General features: G+C 36.7%; 1 protein-coding gene across 1 annotated transcript in view; it reads left to right on the forward strand.

Annotated features, from left to right (window-relative positions):
* Positions 1–24,255, forward strand: part of CDYL2 (chromodomain Y like 2) — a 58,752-nt gene extending 34,497 nt beyond the window's left edge. Inside the window, exons 3-7 of the mRNA XM_030457943.1 lie at positions 4,494–4,711; positions 11,811–11,983; positions 16,440–16,650; positions 17,358–17,501; positions 19,728–24,255. Coding sequence (XP_030313803.1) covers positions 4,494–4,711; positions 11,811–11,983; positions 16,440–16,650; positions 17,358–17,501; positions 19,728–19,886 — 905 coding nt within the window. The 3' untranslated portion in view covers positions 19,887–24,255. The remainder of the gene's footprint in view (positions 1–4,493; positions 4,712–11,810; positions 11,984–16,439; positions 16,651–17,357; positions 17,502–19,727) is intronic.
* Positions 24,256–25,096: the final 841 nt, after the last annotated feature.

Here is a 25,096-nt window from a genome sequence, read left to right on the forward strand (position 1 = left end):
TCACTGCTTCCTCTTGGTTTTTAGTGTATTCTCTTTTATTTATTCTGGACCAACACTGGCAGTAAAAGACAACCAAATACGCTTGCTTTCTGAGTTTGGGTAAAAACTCATTGCTTTTAGATATCTTACAGATGCTCCCTTAGCTGGAGAAATCTGAAATTATGAGTAAATTATCACCAGAACAAGGCTTTTATGTATGTACGGTATCAACCACAAGAAAGACAGAGACAAGACAGAGAAAGGCAGTTGGGAAGGCTGAGGAATGCCAAGCTGTTTTACCCAGGAGAGTAAGGGAGAATGGTTTATTTCACCTAGAAAGATTAAAGCCCAAGCTCCATGATCCTTTTCATTCAGCACAAATACATGCTCCTAACAAAAGGAACAGTGCAGCCCTCCTTCCCACGATACCTTGGTCATTATTCCCATCCCTTCCCCTGCATCAGTTTTACTACTCTTGGGGCTGTGAGGTGAACTCAATCTATTTGAAAATTAACCCCATTTTTGCAGGGTGAATTCCTGGCCAAAAGAGTTCCTTGGGTCAGTTCACAGGATGGCTGTCTACCTGCCCACTAGGACCAGCACAAGGATCACTACACAGGGTGGTGGCACAGCAACTTCTCTGTTAAACAGAGTGTGATGAAACACTAAGAAAAAATCTGAAAATAACAGTAGCTTGAGGTGTCTGTTTCTAGTGGATAGAAGCAGCTGAAAGGGATGGGGAGATCCAGGCTCTTAAAAGTAGTGATCTGAGGTTCATGGCAATCTTTTCTCTCTTTCCTACTCTTTCTCTGCCTCAACTTTTTCAACTATCACTTTCTGGTGTGTTTTCTGCAGTGCCCAATATGATGATGCCTCAGTCTCAGACTCAATCTGCAATCTTTAGGCACTTTTTAGTACCAACAGCAGCAGTAATTTCCTTACATGTTGTTCCCTTTGACATCAGTGAAGTACTGGAGAAGATATAGGGACAGGTAACTAAAATGATGAAGAGGATTACAAAAATAAAAGAGGGTTCAGTTAGGAGAAGGGGGGAGGCAGAGGCAGAATATGATCAAAGTTTAAAAAATCATCAAGGCCTCAGATAAAGTAAATGCTGAAGTGTTGTTCACTAAATCCCTCACTAGCAGAACTAGGGACCACTCTGAAACTGGTAGAACATCAGATAAAAGCACAGATGAAAGAAAATTCTGTGCTGTGTAGCTGCTACGCAGCTTCTCAAACTCTTACCACGGGAGGCTCTGGAGACAGACAGCATCAACAGGCTCAAAAGGGGATTAGACAAATCCATGGAGAGGTCCACAAGCAAATACTGAGAGAAACAGGAAGGATGAATCCTCTCATATTTTTATACAACACTCAGGGATGATACATAGGGAAGGACTGCAGAAAGTGGCCAAGCTTGCTTTTTTCTCCTTAAATAGCATGCTTTACTACAAATCCTGGAGAATGGTTATTAGGTGCACCAGTGATCTGGGAATATCTGGTGTCTCCTCAAAATATTGAAACTCCTTCTAACCATCACTGTGGTTTTACATGTTCCACAAGTCTTACTGATGATTACAAACAAGGTAATAATTAGATTAAAGTTCCACTAAAGGAACGAATAGTTTCTCCTGCTCTGGTTTCTTTTTATACTTCGAGCATCGATTACTTACTGCTAAGCCAGTAAACAGCACTTACAGGTACTTAAAGATTCCTTAGTTAATCTTTGATATCCTTAATTTGTTTCATATGCACTACAGATTGCTTTAAGAGTGCCTCTTTTTTCCTATGTCACACTAGTTTTTCACCATGACGTTTCAAGGCACTGTTACCCCTGTGTGCATTAAGGAGGTGCCACCCATTAACCCAGAGCAAACCTTCAGTTGCTCCATCACATCCATGCAACAAGCATGGTTTCACTTGAGTGCTGTATTTGGACTTTGCTGATCATTTTCTCCAGTTTTATCAGATTAAGCAAGATTACAGGCATGCACAGTATGCACTGACAACAATTTATTCACTATATGTTGTATTGTTAATCACCCATTCTTGGAAACTACACTTTCCCATGTATGTTTCTCTCATATTTAATTTAGATCTTTACTTCCTCTGGTTAAATTTCTGTCAGCTGGCTTATAGTTACCATATCTCTATAAAATCTCTAGTTTCTTACTGCATCATGTATTTCATTACAAAATTAATTAATACATTACTCAAAGAAGAATACAACACCAACAAAAAAAATCCTACTATGAGACTTTTTGTTGAGCTGGATTATCTGTGTGAATTAATCTCCTACCATTCTCTTACTGTCTGTATTTAATATAGATGTAGCATAATCTTCAACACGAGGCAGATAATCACTGTAGTTAGTCTGACACATCTTCCATTCAATGGTCATTTTTGCCTCTAATTTTACAAGTTCTTTACACTTTTGGGGGAGATTGAACTCATCACATCTTGGTGTCTTAATGCTGGGTCAAGCAACATAGTAAGGACTGAAGAGGTAAAAGTGCAATATTTTAAGTTTGCCTTAGCCAAGTAATTAACTTGTTTCAGTATATTATTCCCAATGTTATTAGATTTACATTAGTAATTTCACAAGTTGATATTTGTATGTAAGCATGCATGTCAAAATATATACAGTAGCAAAACCTTTTGAAAATAAACATGTCAAAGAAATTATTTATAATTTTTAAAATCAAGCATTGACACTTGACACTTCTTGTCAAGAAAACAAATTTCAAATTCTGCTGGCTTCAAATGCTTTTTTTTTTCAAATTGATGATCTAATATAATTTGTCAGTGCTTTCATTGCAATAGTTAAATCCTCTATTCAATACAATATAGGCAATATTTAAGTTTGTATCTCTTAATTTAGCAATGAAAAATAGTTTAATGATAACTGAAACAGCAGACTTTAACATGCATTTCTTTGGATAGTTACATGTGTGCACACATGGATGCATTGCATGATGAGAGCAAATGATGCACCAGTCCAATACATTCCATATATTTTTCACATCCCATTGTAACTGCAGTTTATTCACATGCATTTCTCACACAGTGAATAATTCCACAGGCTACAGCCAGCTGAGAGTTATCAGTTCAGTTGCCTACATAAACATCCAAGTTGAAACAGAGCTAATTTAAAATAAAGGTGACTTTGGTTTAGAGAGTAATGTGTTCACCATTTAATTCTGTTCCAGCAGAGTATTTTTAATTGCAGAGTGTTCATTTAAACTATAAAATTCAAATCTGTGTTCTAATGTTCATGTCATCTGCCCTTTAAAAATTCCTGGCTATTTGATACCAGAAGCTGGAACAGATTGGCTCTGGCAGGAGTAAAGAACAGAACAAACAAAGGTGTTTTCGTTCATCTCTTTCTTGGCCTTTCTTAAATATGGTGTATTGTGGGCTCATGTCTATTTAAACAAAAACCAGATTTGGAAACTATGTCAATAAACAGAGTGACTTAAATGTCTGTTCCTCTACAAGCTTCCTCTGCTTTACTTCTAATGGCAACAGTGTGAAACATCTGCAATTAGAAAAGTAGTCTTGCATAAAAATCTTGTACCATTCCAACTCAGCATTTTTACCAATCATAGTAGATTGCTTATTACACAGGAACTGTAAACATAAGCAAAGTAATAGTTTATAGTTTATACACAGTGTAAGTCTGAGTAAACTGCCTTTTAAAATTGGCATAATATATTCTCATTTGTTTTTAAGGAGGAACTTCTAGCTTTCTTGTCATAATTCCCTTTTTTTCCTACTGCTGAATCACGAAAAAATGGCATCAGCATTCACATCTTCTTCATACAAAGTCCAATATTGATATCATACCTGTTAGTCAAAAGTCAGCAATTATTAGTATTCTTTTTTTTTTACATTGTTCCCGTGAATGCAATGAGCAGAAACTTGGGATAAGAGCAAAGAGGGTGGCTAACTGCTACCTCCTGTGCTAACCTCAAGGATATGTGGAAGAAAACACCATTTGTATCACCTTAGTAAGAAGTCCCTTAACTTACTGTCTCATAGTGATGTGCTACAAGTTTCAGATTGTCACTGGAAACTGATAATGAATTTTTGGTCATTGTAAGAAGAAGAAAACATAACTTTGAAAGATGGGATTTGGACTAAACCTATCACATCAAGTTCTTCCAAAGCTGAATTAGTATTTTCCTAGGAAATCAGGGATCATGCCAAATTCATAAAAACTATGATACTGTTGCTTTTATCTTCAAAGCAGAACAGAATCCCATTAAGAGTACCAATCCTTTCTGTTATGTAATTCCTGGGTCTAGACATTGTCTGATAAAAGAAAAAGTACTTTATGTTGAAATACAGAATAAAAATGGCTTGAGGCCATATTTGACTAGCCAGGCATATTTTTTATTTATCAGATGTATAAAATAGAGGCTGTTTTAAATACTAATCTAATAGAAAGTAGCACTCTGTTTCTTTGAAGGTATAGAAATAATTATCCTTCGATTCTTTCCATCTGAAAGGTTCTTCTCTCGCCAATGGAAGCTTGAATCTACACAGCACTGTGAAAAGGAAACTAGATGGGGAGAAAGATTATGTCTTTGATAAGAGACTGAGATACAGCGTACGTCAGAATGAAAGTAACTGCCGGTTCAGGGACATTGTAGTCCGGAAAGAAGATGGTTTCACACACATATTGCTGTCCAGTCAGACTTCAGATAACAATGCACTGACCCCAGAGGTAAGTATGTTGCCATAAAAGCCACAGAAAGCCAAGCTAATATGTGGATTGTCTTGCAAACACTGCACCTGAGCTGTGTTTTATGTGTTTTTATCCTAATTTATTATCTTAAAAAAGAAATAGAGGGTTGCGATATATCTAATTTTTTTAAGCTTGGAATTTAGTGGAAATTAATTTTAGTTTACATGTCTGAAACCAAAAATAGGAAGTAAAGAAAGGAATGGCAGAATCAGTATGCCCAGTATGTAGTTGTATGAATGGGACATACATTGTGGAAGTTACTGATATTTTCCTTTCCTTAGGAACAATCTGGTCTCTTTCATTCTATTAATTTAAATAGTGCTCTAGTTGGTAGATACAGAGGAATTTCAGGCTATATCCTGAGACAGTAGTTCTAAAAGTATACCTTGATCCCCAGTGGCTCTTTCTCTAAATCACTTCACGAGTCCTTTTTATGAAATCTTAACCAATCAGGGCTCCACCCTCAGCTGAATTGCATTAAGTTGTACAACATATAAATTATATTATGAATCCCCTAGTTCTAAACATTATACACTTAGAGTCAGACTTGTACTTGTAACATGTAATGTTACATATGCTGGTCCCTGGAAGAGCTGCGGAGCTTTTCCTTCTATTCCCTGTGATCTTACCATAGCAGGCAGCAGTGCCCTGGTACACCTCTCCCTTGTCAGAACAGAAGGGATGTCAATAAATGCCTGCATCAAGAGGCACGTCCTGGAGACCAGAGAACATGCTTGTTCTGCTGCATGTGGGCAGTCATGGTCTGATGGAAAGGGATTGCCATAGATCAGAGAGGAAACAACAGGAGCTGCCTCCCAGCACCAATTTTGCCTGTCTGAGTGTGCTGCAGGCAGAGTTCCTGCACAGGCAGCCTGCAGTGTGGAAGATCTCTCTTTTCTGCCCTCCAGAGACAAGAGTGCAGCTCTGTCTTATCCAGTAACTTCAAGATAAGAGTATAAAAAATATCAGCTTGAGCACCATTTGAGGGACAAGTAGACTGTAGCTATAAGGAATGATTTTATTCAATAAGAAACTAAAAACTTAGATTAATTACTTATAATGAGCTTCTGATGAAGCCACCAGAAGGTCTGATGGGCCCTTAATTTGAGTGCCCTTCCCAATGGACACCAACACGTGTACCCTAACACACAGAATGATACAAAATAGTTAAAACTGTTGGTACGTACACTTAGGACTCCTAGTTTTTAAGCTATATAATATTTAAAAGGACTATCTTTGTAATTAACACAGAACACCCAGCACCTGCTTTTAATACTAATCCCTTAAAATACATTAGATTGCATCAAGTCCATCATTCCATCCACATATTAATTAGCATTAATTGACACTGAAGGTAATTTAAAGGAAGAGCACAAGAGCCTGAAGAAGTATGAAATCAAGGACTATGTTCAGGCTGAACAGACATACCTGTATGTTGCTGGCTGTGCTGTTCCACATCAGCAGTATTCAAATGCTGTAACCAGGGAACTAATTCAGGCTTTTCAGGTCTGCCAAACCAATCCATTTCATCCTCTGAAAATTTTCCATATGCCAGGAACTCACCTCTGTGGAAGAATAAATGATAAGTATATAATAGCCCACTTCTTGCATCACCAGCATGGCCTATTTCTAGAACCTTTATTGAAGCTCACTCAAAAACCAGGAAACACATTTTAGAAAACTACATTACTGACTATGTTCTGGATGGTCAGGAATTAATCAAGGTAATGAGTTCCCCACATTGAGATTGTCTGTTTAAAACCCATCCAGGCTGAGAGCAATTGAAACCTCTTGCCCTCTGAAGGCTGCTTGCTGGCAAACATTAAACAACTTTGGCCTCAGTCCAGGCTGCAGCCCGTGATCATTCACCCCACAAAATCCAGCACCTCCGATACTGGCAATTCCATATCCTTGCTGGAATGCAAGGAGACTCCACAGAGGAGTTGGAAAATCCAAAGAACTGAAGGGAGGAATATGTTGAATGCCTTGTCCCTGCAGTTTGCACTCATAACCATGAGTCAAAGTGATATTATTTTATGGCCATTTACAACATTTTCAGTTTTGATGCCTTTAATCACCAATGAACAGAAAGTATGAACAGAAAATTCCTACAAAATGAAAAAAATTGCATTTCATTTTGTCAAAAAGAAATGCTAACTTCAAGCTTTATTAGACATTCAGTACATTATGTTTGCCAAATAGTAAATGATTTATTTACTCAGAGCAGGTCTACTTGGTGTGGGTGAAATAGTGCTCTGATTTTTCTCAGCCATCTATGTTAGGAAAAAAAGGAAAGGTGTGCACTGCTCACAATCATTATAAAATTAAGTTCACACAAAATCACTCACCCCTAAACAACCCTACTCTTTGTGCTTTATCTTAATCTTCAACTATTGGCCTCTGCTATTTGTGCCAATTTAATTAAAACAACAAATAACTCCTTTATGAAAAAAAAAGCATATACTAGAAAGATACCAAAAACATTCATCCTATGTTTTTGGGAACCACATCACACCTGTAGTTTTGTGCAGGTAATCTTAGCATGAAATGTCCTGATGCTCCATCCAGCAGCATTTGCACTGACTGAAGGTGGCTCAGGGCCACTCTAGTAACTGAGATTTTTCTACAGAATATTCACAGGACATTAGAAATTCTTACAAAACTTCCACGCCACTAGCATGAAACAAGAAAGCTTTTTTATTTTGGTGGTTTAGGCTTGCTAATTTTAAAATTCATTTTTTAAATAGATAAGTAAAATATTTCTTCATAAATTCCATTGGGGCATTTTCTCTCATGGGTCTTTTGCTGCTTCAGAAGTCATTTCACCAGTGATGAAGTTGCTGTTTTAACTCAGCACATTTCAAGGATCCAAATTCTGTTTCAAACTGAAGATTAAATATATCCATCCATTTTTTTTTTTACTTTATACAACTAGGATTTAATATTCTGAATTAGGAGCAAAGTATACCCTAAACAGCTAATGGCTGACAATAACAAAACACCAAACACAAATACCAAGAGTCAGGTTTCAAACTTCTAGCCATGAGAATTACAGTATTGGTTTGCCTTCACTTTTCCTTACTTAAAACTTCTCCTGACTATAATAATAAATAAATAAATGAGTAAACAAATTTAAAAAAAAAAAAAGGCAGGTACAAGTTTACTGTTATCACCAAACCATAGAATGGTTTGAGTTGGAAGGGACCTTAAAGATCATTTAGTTCCATGCTGTCTGCATGGAATATCTGTATTTTTATTCTCATAAAAAGACAAATTGGGGTTTTTGGCCAGTACTTCTACCTGAAGCCAGCCTGGTAGGTTCCTAAGTCCTTTATCTATCAAACAGAACTCATAACCTGCAGAGAGTCAGTAACAGAAGGGTGTTTATGTAAAAAGGTACGATTGTGGAGGTTCTAAGAACAACTGAATGACTAAAATTTTGGTTTACTGTCATATTTACAGGATATTTATCTTTAAGAGTATCTACAATGAATCCTTAGAGATGCAGAGAAGTTAACATTTTAAACTAGTATTTCTGTTTATATGAACAAGAGACTTCTGTTCAAGATACTTCGTATAATTACAGTGAAAAATGCCCAGCTTCCTGATTTCTCCAGAATGTAAGCAATATTGAAAGCAAAGGGCACCAAATGCCTTTTTAAATTTCCTGTGTCCTGTAACAGGCATTAAAATAACCTCTCAGAAGTGTAAGGAAGTTTTTAAACATTTAATGTTTATTTTGCAACATAAGGTTCCCTATTTAGGAACTAACCAACTTATTTTCTTGGCAGGATTAAAAATATAAGCAACTTCTGAGCAAGTGATAATTTTATTATATATTTGGTTTTCAATAAAACAGTAAATGAAGCATTAACCCTGGTCTAAATTTGTAATTCAATAAATTTGCATAAGTGGAGGAACTGGATCATACTGTTCTGTGCATACTCCCTCAGAAATTTTAGTCAGATGCATCCAAAGAAAAATATTGTCCCCACAACTGAAAATGAACTAAAAAACAAAAAGCCAAACATTTTAAAAGCTAATTTAAAAAAAAACCATGGAACTGGAAAATACTGCTGCAAACAGTAATACTAGATCTGGTCTACTAAAAAAAGTAAAATTTAATTGGACTAATGTTATAGTGATACCAAAATGAGGGAAGTTTTAAGGACACAGAGGAGACAAAAAGAATACAGAATCTGACAGAGAAACACACCTAAAAACACACCATGTCTCCATGTTGGCAAACTGAATCCACTACTGCATTAAATGGAAATTTGCACTTAAAATCAGACAGAAGTTCTGAACTAGAATTATATTCACTTTACAATACACAGTCCTGTAACCCTTTATTTTATTGTCAGTGGCTCTCCCATAATCCTATAAACATCTGTAGAGAAATCCTGGTACCCAGGGAATCCATGAGGACAGCCAGGATGCCAAGGCTTTTTTGGAAGCACCAGTGGACAGGACAGCAGGTTGGCTGTAACTAAGCTGAGTGATCAGGTGAATTTTGGACTGCACCAGCAAAGGAATCATGGAATAAAACAAGGGAGTGAGAATTGGCTTTGCTGGCATTAGGGAATTGCAGTGAGCTTCCAAGCACCTTTTGAAGTTAATGACAAACTTACTGATATTTTAAAAAAATACTTTTTGGAGACTGAAAACACCAACACATGATGGTTTCTGGGCTCCTGATACTGTTTTCTTTTGCTAGAAACTTGTGGAGCAGTGGAATCAAATTTCCATCCCTGCTCAAAAATACTCTCCAAAATACTGACAAAGCCCTCCCATTTTCAACAGTATCTGAAAAATCCATTTGTAATAACAGCTTTAATATCCCTCTTTTCAAAACATTTAAAAAATTAGTGATAGCACAAATTACTGTTTTTTTCCTACAAGTACTATAACCTCTGCTCACAAGTTTGGTATCATTTTAGATGGCTCTAACCATCCAAATCAATGATGAAAAAGAGATATGTTTGTGATGAAGTGTTTGTAGGATTACAGTGATAACATCCAAGAGATGGTACGTATGCAAATGTCACTGGATGAAGGGGAACAGTGTAAAAATGTCCTGAATGGAGTATCATCTCCTGGCATCATATTTAAAGCAACACTCCTCATTGGATCTAAATATGTTTGAGTGTGATATTATTTATACATCCTTCCTAAGGAAGAGCAGATTTTGAGACCATTTAAATTAAACCAAGACAGTCTTGAATTCAGATGGAGATATCAAGCATTGGAATGGGCTGCCCAGGGAAGTAGTGGATTCTCCGTCCCTGGAGATATTTAAAAAGAGACTGGATGTGGCACTCAGTGCCATGGTCTAGCAACCGCAACGGTGGTTCAAGGGTTGGACCCGATCTCTGAGGTCCCTTCCAACCCAGCCAATTCTATGATTCTATGATAGGAAAATAAAATATACTGTATTTTTTTACTCAACATTTACCACCTTCTAAAGTTTCTTCTTCAACTTTGAACAGAGGTTTTAGGATTGTTTTTTCCTTTGTTTCCCCTCTACCAAGTGTGTGGTTTTGCTGTGCTTTTAACAACTGAGACAGCCTCTGAGACTCTGAGAATAAAAAGTACTTGTAAAACAGCTGATGACATTTTTGTGCCTGTACTAGAATTTAAAATTCACTTCCAAATTCTGCTGCTTTTAATTACTTCACTTCTACCCACTGTCACCTACTCGTTATTACAGGCATTCTGAAGTACACTTGTAAAAGTGAAGCAGCTACAAATTCCCTCCCTGCTTTCTCATGTCCCAGTCTCAGCAGCCAGAAACAATCATTTATATGCAAACACATGGAAAGCAAGCAGGCAGCACTGCATTGCATGATTCGAACATACAAGTTCAAGCTTGGTCTCACAAGCCACAGTATTTCAAAATAAAGGCTACCTAGAATGGTATAAACAAAACTTCTGTGTTTAGGGACATTTCAGGGTACTTCAGAGATCTACAGAAGTTTTGGAAACAGAATATAGTGAAAAAAAATCCTGTTTTTCTGTCATGCAGAAACCATGTTTAATCCCCCAACCACATTTTGCTGTCTTTTACCTAAATTTATACTAACAGCAAATCTTCCAGTGCAGAAAAGAAACATTTGACTTGACAGAACCCCCCATACAAGAAGTACTTGGACACATCAGGAAGCTTAAGCATAGGAAGTGTCATACTACATGAAATTATGACCCTGCTTCAGCAGGAAGAACAAATCACTGCAGAGAAGAGGGGAAACTGCAATGGCTGAGGATAATTATAAAATACTCTGAATTGTGACCAAACAAGAAGTTACTCATCAGAAGTTTTTGAAATAATATTTCCTTTTAAAAATCATTAGGAAAACCAATTCTGCTCAGATGAAAGGCCATTTTTTTACAATACTAGCAGCTCAATTCTATCCAGATTTTTATTAGGTTTGATTTGTGGTGCAATTAATCGCTTGATCCAGTTGTAAATCAGAGTGTAAAAATGTCTCTCTTTCAAGTGGCTTTTTTGCTCTAACTCTTGTAGACTTTAACAATAGCACTGACCACAAAAAATGAATATTTGTCATGTTGATGTATGTTATGTCCTCTTGTCCTGCCTTACTCTGGTTCAAGTCATACAACCCAAAGTACTTGAAGAACTGAAAATTGGGATTTGTAGATTTTGCTTACAAACTTTTGAGGTTAATAAGACTATTGTTGTGATAACCATGTTGCTGAGGATACAGTTATGTACACTGAATATACACAATGAAAATTAAAAAGTGATATTTGAAAATTATTAAATTGCAATCCAGTAGCATAAGCTAGCCAGAATTCCCCACAGAATAAGTGAACAGCCAAGCCCTAAAATCTCTTTGAATCAGAAGACATCTACAAAGCACTTCCAAATATAAAATATTTTGTAAACTCTCAGCATGATCATTCTGAGTGTATTAAAATTATATAAATATTTATAATTGACATAAGTATTACTAGTGCCCCAAATTTAAGTCTCAAAAAATCAATAAGGTTTGTAAAAGTAGGGCAATGATATTGCAACGGCTTGCATGTCGAATTGTTTGCTTTTCTTTATCCACAGATCATGAAGGAAGTTCGGAGAGCATTGTGCAATGCATCAGCTGATGACAGTAAACTCTTACTTCTCAGCGCAGTGGGAAGTGTATTCTGTAGTGGCCTAGATTACTCATATTTAATTGGCAGGTTATCCAATGACAGAAGAAAGGAAAGCACTAGGATTGCAGAAGCTATAAGGTGACCCAAGCTTACCTATGATATCTAAATTATGAAATGCAGTGTGTGATTATAAAGATATTTATCAGGTCCAAAAAATGTTGTGTATTGAAGTGTTGATTACAGTCTAATTATAATCCTAAAAATTTGCTTAGTAAGAAGAAACCTGGACCTTTACTTAAGAGAAAAGAGAGCACGTTTATTCCAGTGCTAATATCTGTAGGGATTTATTTTATTCCACCTCTCTGTATTTAACATTTCAAAGAATTCCTCTAAATTCAAACACAACTTTGTTGTTGTTTTTCCAAATTAGCTATTGCTTCATGTTCTAAGTGGTTCCTGAAAGGCAGATATTTTACTTGTATTAATGTTCATAATTTTAATGAATTTCAGTACAAATCCATGGCTTACTCATAATCTGTTGAAATAGCAGTCTGCCACTGTATTTCAGAACCTTATTACAAGGGTCTCCACTCATTTTCTTAACTTAAATTACTTAATCTATATGTAAATGTAGCTTTATTTTCATAACTAAAATGTTACTTTCCTTATATATATCACATTTCCTTAATAGAAATCCAGGGTTTATAACATGCTGTCTACAAATCAATCTGCACAGTAAATCATCAAAAATTTTTATTATCCACAAGGTATTCTTTATACATGTTTGGCAGATCTTCCACTATAAATGGACATTACTCCACTAAAACCAGTTTCACCAGCCTACACCAGAAGAGAGTTTGGTTTCTTTTTTTTCCCCCACTTCTTACGAGTAAATAATATTCTGAGAGATTTAAAACTTTATGCAACAATTGTATGAAAGAACATTAAATAATTTGTTTTACAACAACTATATTTTTAATATATTTGTATACACAAGTGAGGCTTAGTAAATGGCATGTATTAACCACCAATTATCTTGGTTATAACTACTGCAGATCAGTTTCAATTCTCTTTTTAGTACTCCTGAAGATCTCCAAGTAGCAATTATTTTGAAAGATTTTTAAATGTACTTTTTAAATACAATAAATTATGTCCTGTTTTTAAGAACCTATCTATGCTTGGATATCAGGAATATTTAAAAAAAAAAAAAAAAAAGAAAGTCCCTTTGAAGAACACATCCTAGAAATTGTTTTTAATGTGAGGAATTTTCAATAATATGAAACCAAAAAAAACATGAGGAAGAAAACCACTATTCTTGTTTGAAATGACAGGCACACTTACATTACATTAGAAGATACAGATATTATTCATGTAAATATTTGTAGATAGGTGTTGTTATATAGGTATGCATTTATCTACACACATTTAATATATAGGTATATTTATCAAGTCAACATTTAAATTAGTGTAAGCCAGACTATGATACTCATTTTTTCCATCCTTGGACTCACAGAACATTCTTGAAATTCTGGTACAATACATTGCTCCTTGTCAGGAATGTCAGCTTCAGGCCCACTGGAAATAGATTTTTATTGTACTTCTGGAAACAATACACTACGTTTTCCATTTTGTACTCTCTGTGCTTTCTTGGAACAAAAGACTCAACTCATGGAAAATACACTGTAATAAGTGTAGAAAAAAATGTACACTTCACTTTTTCAGTGGTTAGGATGTCCTAAAACTCACAGATAGATCTCTGCCTCCACTGCAGTAAATCAAGTTAGGCTTCTATCAAAATGAGATGAATCTTGACTACCATGTGTTTCCATTGCCTGAAGTATGGATCTTGTCCACTGATCACAAGTTGATGCTGAAGCTTAAATACCCAACAAGTCCCATGAATGATTGGCCCCTTTCTTCATCCATTGCCTTTGGGGTTTGCAACTCCCAGATGTGAGGCACTGTAACTTCTCTCCAGGTGCTGAGCATAGACCCATCACCCTCAGCTGCCATCATCCAGATGTGTGTCTGACTGCACTGCAAACGTCTGTCTGTGGCCTACAGAGCTCTACAGTCAAAAGTCTCACTGGAAGGTATTCCCAGAACTCACTGGAAGGCATTCCCAGAAGGCATTCCCTTGTCACATCATCAGCCAGGAATCATTATGTGACCCGATACAAAAGCTTCTGGATGTGCTCAGAAGAAAACAAAGAAGGACAACGTGACTTGCTCAACTTCTTTACAGCCTTTAACGTACTGAAGAGCCCTGACCTGCACCAATGCAGAGGTCTCTGAGCATCCCAAAGTGTATTCAGTGGTCAGCTTCCCAGATACTCCAGCAAAACCAAAAGCCTCCTGCATGTGACACTGTTTCCTGTCTTTGAGCTTCTGGCTCTACTGGACAACAGTTATGATTTTAAGTCCTTTTCAAAGCCTGCTTTGAATTAAAACAAGGAGCTTCTAGCCCAGAAACTACATATGTGAACTTAGGATTTGGAAACGTGGAAACATGCCAGGTTCTGGGTACAAAGATGACTCACTGAAAGAAATAGCGCTGAGCAGGGAACACAAGTGGAGTGCTGGACACTGCAGCTTCTGTAGACCGATTGCAGGCATGTACCATCCTCTGTGCTCCCCATCCTTTCCTCATGACAGAGACTCATTGTGTCTTCTCACTGTTCTGATCTGCTCTCTCCCCATTTCCAGGTCCTCCCTTCCTTGCTCACTCATATGAAAACTTCACATTTCCTTCAAACCTTCCCCTCCACTGTGTTTTGCTTTGTTCTTTCTCCCCATTTTTTAACCATTTCCTCTCCAGATCCCCAGTTCCTTCTCCATATTCCAGTCCCATTTATCACCACATACCTTCTGCTTTTCTCCACAACACCACTTTTCTTTTGCCTCCGTATGATCCTCAGATCTGCTGCCACCACTTATCCGTGATTTGTTCTCTTTACCTATCATTCATCACATCCTTGTTCCCATCTGTAGTCCTACTTGGAAGTTCGTCCTTGCTTATTTACTAAGATTCTCAAAATTCTGGAATTAATCAGGTGCAGTGATCCACAGTCATTACTCAACCATAAGCAACCAAAAAATAATGATAAAAGGGAACAGCATTGCTTCTGCAAACAGAAATGAACCACAGCTCTCCTTAACCCTGCTGTCTTCTAGAGAGAAATGGTTTTTAACTAACAAATATGATGTTCTTTATCTCACTCTCTCTTGGTCCTGATCTTCTGTTTTATTACTCACTCTGTGAACAGAGCTGCATCAATTCCCATAAGTCTCTTATTTTCCCATGGTGAAAAATCAGCTCTTTACTAGATGGCATGAAAACCAGAACTCATTCACTGCACATGTAGCCAATGCCCTTACACTTCAGTCCATTAAAACACTTCTCTTCAGTATGTTTTCCATTGTTCACCAGATCAGCACTGGAACCTGCAAGGCACATCTCCTGTTCTCAGACACAGAAATCTAGGACTTGTTGACCTCCGTGGGAGAGCTACAACTCATCAAAGGGCATATTTGACAACCTGTTCTTTCCTAGAATGTGTCAGCAAAGATGGCCTCTGGATCTAATAAATATCCAGTGCAGAACAGAATCTCCTCTTTTGTCTTTAATTTGATTGATACAGGTCTCTTTTCTAAAGCAATTGAGCATCTCATTTGTCTCCATATACCTGCTGTGCACTGAGCTGCTGGTGCCCGTAATTTGCCCACAATTACACTCATGCTTTTTCCTAATTGGTGTATAGGCAGCTCTATTCAACAGATGTCTTTCCACAATTGCAGGTAGGTAACTTATGTAAAATATCTCCTCATTGCACAGAGTTTAACATGTTCTGGTTCATTCATCCAGATGAATCCAATCACATTTACTTTCCCTTTATTTCCCATCACTTTACATTTACTCTCCTAGGCAGGCAAGGGCATTTATTTTCTTATGTCTTTGCTAAAGACATTTGCAATAAAGACCCAACAGATCACTCGCCTAATTCTTCCCCTGTTCAAACACTTCTCTCTCTCTCTGACTCCCCTTTGTGAGTCTTGATCTTTCCTCTGGTGTGCCATAAACATTTACTGTCTCCCAATCCATTGATGGGACTTGGAGTAACCTTTGACACAGGATCTTTTTAACAAAAAAAAATAATTCAGTAATCCACCTCTAAGTTTCCTCTCTTTCACACTCTAAGATGTTCCTCAACTTTGCCAAACCAGATCACCAGATCCATACTAGGATCCATAGCAGCTCCAAACTGAGGAGCACTGTGTGTACAAACTCATGAGTTACTGTTCCAGAAGTAAAACAAAACCTAACCAAACCATTCTGCAAGAAGCACAAGAGTCAGTTTATAAACAACATACACAAAACTCTTTAATATCCCAGGTACTCAGAAAGATTAAATAGATAAATATGAGTAAAATTTTCCATGTCCAAGCTAGAAAGTATCTTGCAAATCTGCCCCCACAAAATTGGGCCATGGTATTTATTGTGTTCGTCTGTGGTTGTAGTTTATTTTCAGATTAAGTACATTATATCTCAGTGCTACTTCTGTATTCAAGATCTTTCTTCTATTTTTTATTTTAGGGATTTTGTAAAAGCTTTTATTCAATTTAAGAAGCCAATTGTGGTTGCTATCAACGGCCCTGCTCTTGGGTTAGGAGCTTCTATTTTACCCCTCTGTGATATCGTTTGGGCAAGTGAGAAGGCCTGGTTTCAGACACCATATGCAACAATCCGACTCACTCCAGCTGGCTGCTCATCATACACATTCCCACAAATTCTGGGTGTTGCACTGGTAAGGTTTTCCACCTCAAATTGCTGAGGAACCTTTCTTTCTCTCTTTAAAAATAAAAAAAGAAAAAACTGTTTTTCTTAATTGTCTTGAATGGAAACGGACTCTGTGGGAAATTCATCTAATCCCTACCAATTTCTTATCACAAAATGACCTCAGAATTCAATATATTACACACACGGTACACAAGAAAGATTCAACACTTTTTGGAAAACAAAGATTGTAAAGATTGTGGTAGGAAAGGGAAGAAATGCATTAGCAAATAATATTGCAGAATACTTGTCTGTATTGTGGGGGGACTGTAAATCAACAAGAAAGATACTGCCCTCTAACAAAGATCCATAATAATTCCAGTAAGGTTGCTTAGTTTTTGCCAGTTAATAAAGCAGAATTTTCCCCACAAAGCATTTCATACTGGGTTCCATGACTCTTGGCACAGTTTCACTGTATCACTGACAGTTACTCCTGTAAAATCAGCAATACAGATTCATTACACATGCCAGCACATTTCTCTTAAATGAAACCCATACTGTGCTCTGGCCACCTGCACAATCCTTAAATAGCTACTGAAACTCCTTTTTAAGTGTTTTGCAGTATGGAAAGATACAGGAGACCATTTGTAAATAGAATCTTGCAAATAGCAAGCAAGCGTGGAAAAAATTTTAAAGAACTTAGAGCTCAAGATCACAATTAATCTTTTGGTTTCACAGGCAAATGAAATGTTGTTCTGTGGGAGAAAGCTGACAGCACAGGAAGCCTGCAGCAGAGGACTTGTGTCACAAGTATTTTGGCCAACAACATTTAGCCAAGAAGTAATGCTACGAGTGAAGGAGATGGCATCCTGCAGTGCAGTGGTAAGGAATCAAACTCTTTTGTGATTAATTTACATTTCACAGAGGTAAGGTGTGCTCACATCAGAAAGTTGGGTCCTCAGTTTCCACAACCATGCCTGTGGGAAGAGATGTGACAACAGAAAATCTGGATAGGGATCAGTGAGCTCATGGATTTTCCCATTTTTTCAGTGGTAAAGGGGATTGATTCCTTTCCCATGTTTGCTTTCATTCAGTATGAGTGGAACCTCCTTGCCCCAGATTTTGAAAGGGAATTTTAGAATTTTCTACCTTCCTTCATGAAAGTGGAAGTGTCTGAAACTATACAACAGCACTGGAAAGTCTCTGTAGGGCCAGTAAGAAAAAATATTTGCCTCTCACATTGTCCTACCCTACTACATTTCAGCTGAGTCTGCGTTCTTTTCTGCACCTGCATAGTTCCTGATTCTGTAAAATGTTCTACACAGTGCACCAATGGGGTAGGATAGTGCCAGCCAACCTCTGTGTGAAGGAGAGCTGAGATCCAGACACAGAGGGATTCGAACACAGTCTGGTCACAGTGGATTATAACTTTCCTTTTATGTACATAAAAGTTGAAATAAAATCCTTTCCTATTTTTACTTCCTATGTTTTTTCCCTTCAGGCAGATCTACTCCTATTCTGGGCACATCCTTGTTTAGAAAAAATGCAGTGAAGAAAATGATACTGGCTGCAATAAAACTGCACTAGCTAAAGTGCAGATTTTTGCAGTTTCTGCTGTACTACCCATGTCTGAAACTGTTGTAACATCCCTCAGTTTCATTTAAAAGATCCATTGTAAAAGAGAAGGTAGAGACACGGGAGATTTTTAATTAAATGAAGTGTAGATTAGATCTCACAAAAGACATTAAGAATGAAACTCTCTGGAAATGTAGCATAAGCTGATTTGATCATGCTGATATAACATGTATTATATGAGTAGGGAAAACCTCTGGGCCCTACTGTGAATTCTTCCTTCACTGTTGCTGGCTGCCAATGAAATTTTCTTCTGAGATCTGTTAGGAAGACTGGTGCTAACTTGTGGCCAAAGATGAGTGTTAAAACCATCAAAGACTACATTTACTCTCCAAGATCCTAAATGCAAAGCAGGCTGAAGTCACAAAAACAATTAACATGATGAGCTCATCCAAGTTCTGTGGATACTTGTTCACAAATAGACCCAGAAAAACACACAGGCCCCACAGTTTGCAATTGACCATTTACTTGAGTTAAAGAGAAACACTATTTTGCAATAGCAAAGAAAAAGAAACAGATAGGAAGTCAGCTTCATGTGTGGGTGTTGACAAAGCTGAGTGGAGACTATGCATCTCCCTTGCCATAAATACTGCAGTAGTTTACATGAGGTGTTCTGCCCCCCCAAATACTCTATGAATTAGGAAGTGGTTTGTTTGACTAGTTGGGTTCCTTGAGAGATAGATATTGGTGTTACATATTTCAAAAAGAATTTTAAAGAAGGCAATCTCAATGCTTCTAAAAATTAACCTGAGAAAACCAAGCAGGACTATGCAAGCAACCATGGAGCTGCTGTTCATGCCTTTAAGAACTTGCAGTAATTACTGAAGGCTTGATTGGACTTCCCATTGCAACAACCTTTGGTGATTTGTCATGACTACTTGTGTACACTAAGCAAATCTAACTCCAGAAGAGTCAGAGGGTGCTTATTTTACTTAACACCCTTCTTTCATAAAATATTTCACTTTTACAAATGTGTAAGTAAACAAACTTTAAACGATATTTGCAGCAAAGCCCATTTCCTGTTAATTTCTGTTTTGATAGGGAAATTATGCATGAGGATAGATTTTTTAAAAAGAACATCCACATTTGGGTTTCCAACCTCTATAACCTTAAAGACTATTTTCTAGAAAACAACTACCCAGTGTACCACCTCTCACACATTTTCATTTCAAGGGATTACAAGATCAAGCAGAGAGTTCAGCTCCTAGTGCATCATGGCAGATCTTCAGAATCCCTCATTCCTTTTAAAAATGTTGGCACTAACACCTAAACTTCAGAAGTGCTTATATATTAAAAGTGCTGACTATCAGGAGGTAGGGCTGTAAATCAAATCTAGTTTCTGTGTCCAAATTTGGTAGTTAGATTGTAAAACAGAGTCAGAAGTTTAAAAAACGCCGTTCGTGCCATTATCTATAATATCCATAATATCCATAATAATGTTTTGAAATAAAATACTGAGCAGTATTTTGGCTTTAGGTGTTGGAAGAGTCCAAGTGTCTCGTGCGGAGCTTCCTGAAATCTGGACTTGAAGATGTGAATGAGAAAGAGTGTCAAATGTTAAAACAGCTGTGGAGTTCTTCCAAAGGACTGGATTCATTATTCAGCTACTTGCAAGACAAAATTTATGAAGTCTGATGTCTTGGCCTAACTTGAAGAGAAAATGCTACGCTTGTGAACAGAGTCAAACATTACCTGTGTTTGAAAAAGCAAGAGGCAATGCATCCTTGAGGAATTTGTGACAGTGTATCCTAATCCATATGGTTGTGTCGATTTCCTTGTGAGCTACACAGCTGCTTGTAGCTGGTTTGATTTTGTGTAACCAAGGCGTAGGCAGGCTTGTTCAGTGCACATAATTTCTACAGAGGGCTGCATCTTTCACGTGCTCATCCAGATAAAAGTATACATTCCATGTGCTGAGAAGCACCACTGAGGCCCAATAAGGCACACCATCTGTAATGATTTATTTTGTCTGTCTTTCTTAACTTATTCTTGCTGTCACAACACATCTGGGCTGATACAGAGGGCTCAATCTAAAAACTGGGTCAGCGCAATATTTTGTAGACCCAAAAACCATACTTTAGAAATATTTTAATGATTTTTTTTGTTCTAACATTGTAATGGAAAGAAAATCTGATAATTTATATGTATAATATGTAAAGTTAGTTTTACAAAAACTACTAGAATTTTTTTCTTTGTTGAATTTATTTAACTTATTTATTTTATGTTCATATTCAGCTTTTTATTGATCACAGATCTTATTTTCATACTTCCCTTGGCTGAACTAGTGGCATCACATGAGAATGCAAGTATGTTTTTAGCAGCAAATGCTGTAGAAAAATAAAGAATATATAGAAAACACTGAATGCTGTGGGCAGTAAAAGAAACAGCCACGTGCATGCTCCTCTGTGCAAAATTATATATAAAAAAAAAAAAAGTATGAAATAGATTCATTTGCCAGGGTTAAGGGAAAAAAAAAAAGTGGATTCTGAAACAGTGAATCCCCCTAAGTCTCTCTTCACTTTCTGCCTTCTTGAGGAGCACTGAAGGGCTTGCCAACAAGATGCTTTATTTAAGTTTACTATATTCCTGTTAGCCAGATGTCAGTAACAGGGTGAGTGGTGCCGTTATGTGGCATCGTACTGTTTTTCAGGTTTAAACATCCTCTTGTGGTCTGAAGTCTAAAAGCAAATCCTTATGAGCCTTAGTGTAGTTGCCTGATTCCTCAGGTGTGTGATAATTTCTGCTCTGGAGGCCTTTGGGTGTCGGCCAACAGTTTATACAAGGTGCTAGGTATTGAACTAAGTGGAGGGAGAAGTTTTGTTGTGCTTTTCCCAGCTCTCCACATCTGGCCACCCCACCTGTTACAAGAACTTATGGCTATCCATAAAAGCAGTCCACAATAAACAACAAAAATCCAATATGCTCTTTTAGAATGTGATCCTAGTACTTTTCAGTGACACTGACTGACTCCTGAACACTGGATTGTTCTCCTTACTTGCTAGTAAGGCAATTAATATGGAAATGACACAAGCATGCTCTGTGACTTCACCTACCAATTTAGCATGCCCAAATTAAAACCTCTTGAAGCAGAAGCTTTGCACATTTATTTGCTTTGTAATTTGTGCACTTGTTCTCCATCCTTGAGGTCAGTGAACAGGTTATGGTTCAAACCTCTGCAAATGAGGTTTCTCCCTCCCAGTGTTTCCATGAAGAGTTTCAGCAAAGCCTTTGTAAAGTTAAAGAACAGGTCATTATAGTAAACAGTAGACTTCAACACATTAATATAACATTTCTTTTTCCATAAATACTTAAAAGTCCTGGGTTTATGGCCTAATTGTTCCACTAAATTTTAAGGAAATCATTACCTTAAAGTCAGAAGTTCTCATGGAAATTCTTCATTCAAACTTATCAAAACAAGTAACTTGATTTTAAATGTCTGAAACAGAATTCTTTCAGTATCTATTTGAAGTCATAGATGCACCATTTGTTTTATATTAATATCTGCTTATTTCCACAACCTGCTCACTCACAAAGACCTGGTTGGATCAAGGCCACAGGACCCCCTACTATGCCAGTGTGCACACGAGAGTCACCTGGATGGCAATCCCATTAAAATCAGAGGTATTACTCAAATGACCACTCACATGCATACCTGTTTGCACAGTCAGGCCTCCAGCAGATGACTTCAGAAAAGAAAAAAGAGGGGAAAAAAAAAAAAAAAAAAAAAGAAAAGAAAAGCAATGGAAAGTACCATGATTCCTCAATTTCCTTTCTTTCCTTTATTCCCGTCCAGAGAGCCATAACTCCTAGTCATGTGTTAATAAGATACTGGGAAGTTTATTTCAATACTGTGCTTGGGTTTTGTAGATAAATATAGAAGAATTGCTCAGCAATGTGAAGGTATGCTTTCCATATGAAATCTTTGAACAGAGAAGAACCATGAGTTGTTAGACCTGAAACTGCACCATTTCATCTGAATTTTCAGATATCTGTATCTTAGCATTTTTTATGACAAAGGAATGGTTGTAATACATTTTCTATACTTATTTTTCCATTAAAGCAAGCGCTAACCATAGTTAACATTTTTAATTGTTCATATCTATACAATTATGGTCTAGTTTTCATGGAATCTATTTTCCCTTCAAGAAAAGAGTAATAACAATGTCAAAAGCTTCTTTTCCAGTATTTAAAGATCAGAATCAATTTTCTCTTCTGTTTCTGTCCTTACTAGGTATTCAGATATCTAGATGTACTGTACATATTAGTCTGGGTACCTTTACTAATATTCACAGTATTTAAGATTATAAATGCAATTTGTTGTTAAGTATGTTATTTTATTCTTGTGTAAATTGTTTTGTACAATCTTTAAAAATCTACAGTTTTGCATTTGTAGATATTAAAGGTAAGCAATTTATTTTGTGTTGTCCTGCATGTATATTTTTGCTGTAGATAAGTGTTGCTTAGTTTACTATTTCAGTACATTTCTGTTTAAATGAATAAGCTTACAAACTTTAATACAGTATATATTTTCAGAATATAAACTTTTATATTTCTGTGGTAGGTTAGGGTATGCGTTTTAGGCAATCTTTTTCACTACTATTAACTGTTCTTTTAATCTACAATATAATGGTTTTGTGCCAATAGTTTTTCATTAGAATAAAATGCTCTTTTAATGTTAGGGAGAAACAGACAGTTTTGGTTGGGGTTTGTTTTATTTTTATTTTTATTATTATTATTATTATTATTATTTTGCCAGCCTTTACAGTTTTAAATGTAATTTATAAATGTATTGCATTTGTGAATAAGCCTTACCATTAGGTACAAGAAATCTTTAAAGCTACATAATTGCTTATGTAGCACTAAGGACTTCCCCACATAATTGCTGTAAGAAAGTTAGCAAAACAGAGTACAGGGCCTTAAGTTTTTCTTGTGAAAAGGGTAATACGGGTTGTTTCATTTGAACAACATAGGTAGACTTGTCAGCATGGGCTTTGTTATATATAAACTGTGCATTTGTGCTCCCAGCCACAGTAGTTTAATCTCAGGCTTTGTGTGGCTGGGTCTATAAAAGTCAAATCTGGCTAAAGCCAGCACTCTTTAGGAGACACTAAAGAAGTTTACATAAGAGACTTATAGACAATCTTAATCATAGTACATTTGGGTACTTGGTATCCTGGATGTGTTATCTGTGTCTGCCCAATTAACCGTATGTTTTAAGCCATATTAAATCTCTTTACTGCTACTTTAAATACTACACTGAAAGTCATTCACTAGCTTGCTTCCTCACAGACAGGATTTCGATTTTTAGTGAATAAAAATATTATGCCTTCCATAAAAACAAAGGACCAAAGAATTGCATTATTCTAACAAAGCATTAGTTCCTTCACCAGTGAACTGCTTTGACATTTGTACTGAAGATCCAATAGTCTCTTTCTGCTACAAACACTGCATATTCTCATCCATGTCAAGTATAAGGGGAAAAGATGTATCCACAGACCTATTGGGAAAGGAGTGATGTTCAGCTAGGATGAATGTCTATTGGTAAGGCTTATTACCAAACCTCTGAGATGAAGCAAAGAACCAAAAATTCACAAATTATGTCAATGTAAATTTATTTTCAGAACTTGCACAAATAATTAATTGTAGAACTTGGCAAATTAGGCCCTTAAGTTATTTTATCTGAATGCCATGGAACAGACTAAAACAGTTTCTAATATTTGTAATGATGAGTACATATTATAATATTATAAGGGTACAGGCACCCCTATATCACAGTGTTGTAAATATTTTCTGAAACTGGTACAGTAATGAGGGACTTGTATCTTCTGATATATCAAATATTGACTGTCTAGATCAAATTGTACACAACTTATTTGTTGATGGTCCTGTAACTAGTGTATGGACACATTTCTGGGTGCCTTAGAAGTTGTATTTTTCATGTGTGTTAATATGCAGTATTTATACATTGTGAGAAGCTGCTTTGAATAAAAACATTGAAACTTCATTTCAATGCAGTGATTTTCAGTTTTGCATAACCAGAAGGAATGTGATGAGTAGTAGCCACAGAGCCTTGTATTATGTATGATAAAGCTATTCAAGGACTCTTGCCTTTAAAAAAAATCAGGCATAAAGCAGGCTTTTTAAAAGAGAAATTAAACTTAAAACCCTTTTTTTTCCCAAATGGCAAAAACCAGGACACTGAAAGACACTGAAGACACTTAAATAAGAACACTCTGGAATCATTTGTTATGATCCATCCCATTTATAATTTCATGATCAAACCCAAGAAATCCACTGCGAGCTGTCTCAAATGGACACCATCTTCACCATTTTCACTTCCACCATTTGGTGTGTGCACATCAACTTCAGCATTCTGCCCAGAACCAACTACTGCATACAGTATTTGAGCTCCACATGAGGAAATCAGATTTCAAAGTGCTGTTTGCAAGGGACACCACGACCAGCCCAGAACCCAGATTCAGAGTGAAGCTGTATTGCCCTGCAGTCCTTCTGCATGGTTATGGATGGCAGTCTTTCCATAGGGTCCCTTCTCTATTCAAGGTGATTATTTGGCTGTAGCATCTGTGAATGCTGTTTCCAATCATGTATCTCCCATAATTAGTAGATCAACTGTAAATTACATCTGCCTGGGGCAGAAAAGGAAGGACATTTTTACAGGGAGCCAGTATTACCCAAACCATCTGGTCTGAAAAAATGACCTCCGGTTGACTCAAAGGATAACAGTTCTGTTCTAGCAATTATATTGGTTCACTTAAAACTGACAGACACTGTTGGTAAAAACTGCAGTCAGCTATTTAGAGCAGAGGATTGAGCAATTTAGTCTT

This window comes from Calypte anna, chromosome 11 (assembly GCF_003957555.1).
Source record: "Calypte anna isolate BGI_N300 chromosome 11, bCalAnn1_v1.p, whole genome shotgun sequence".
Taxonomy (NCBI): Eukaryota; Metazoa; Chordata; class Aves; order Apodiformes; family Trochilidae; genus Calypte; species Calypte anna.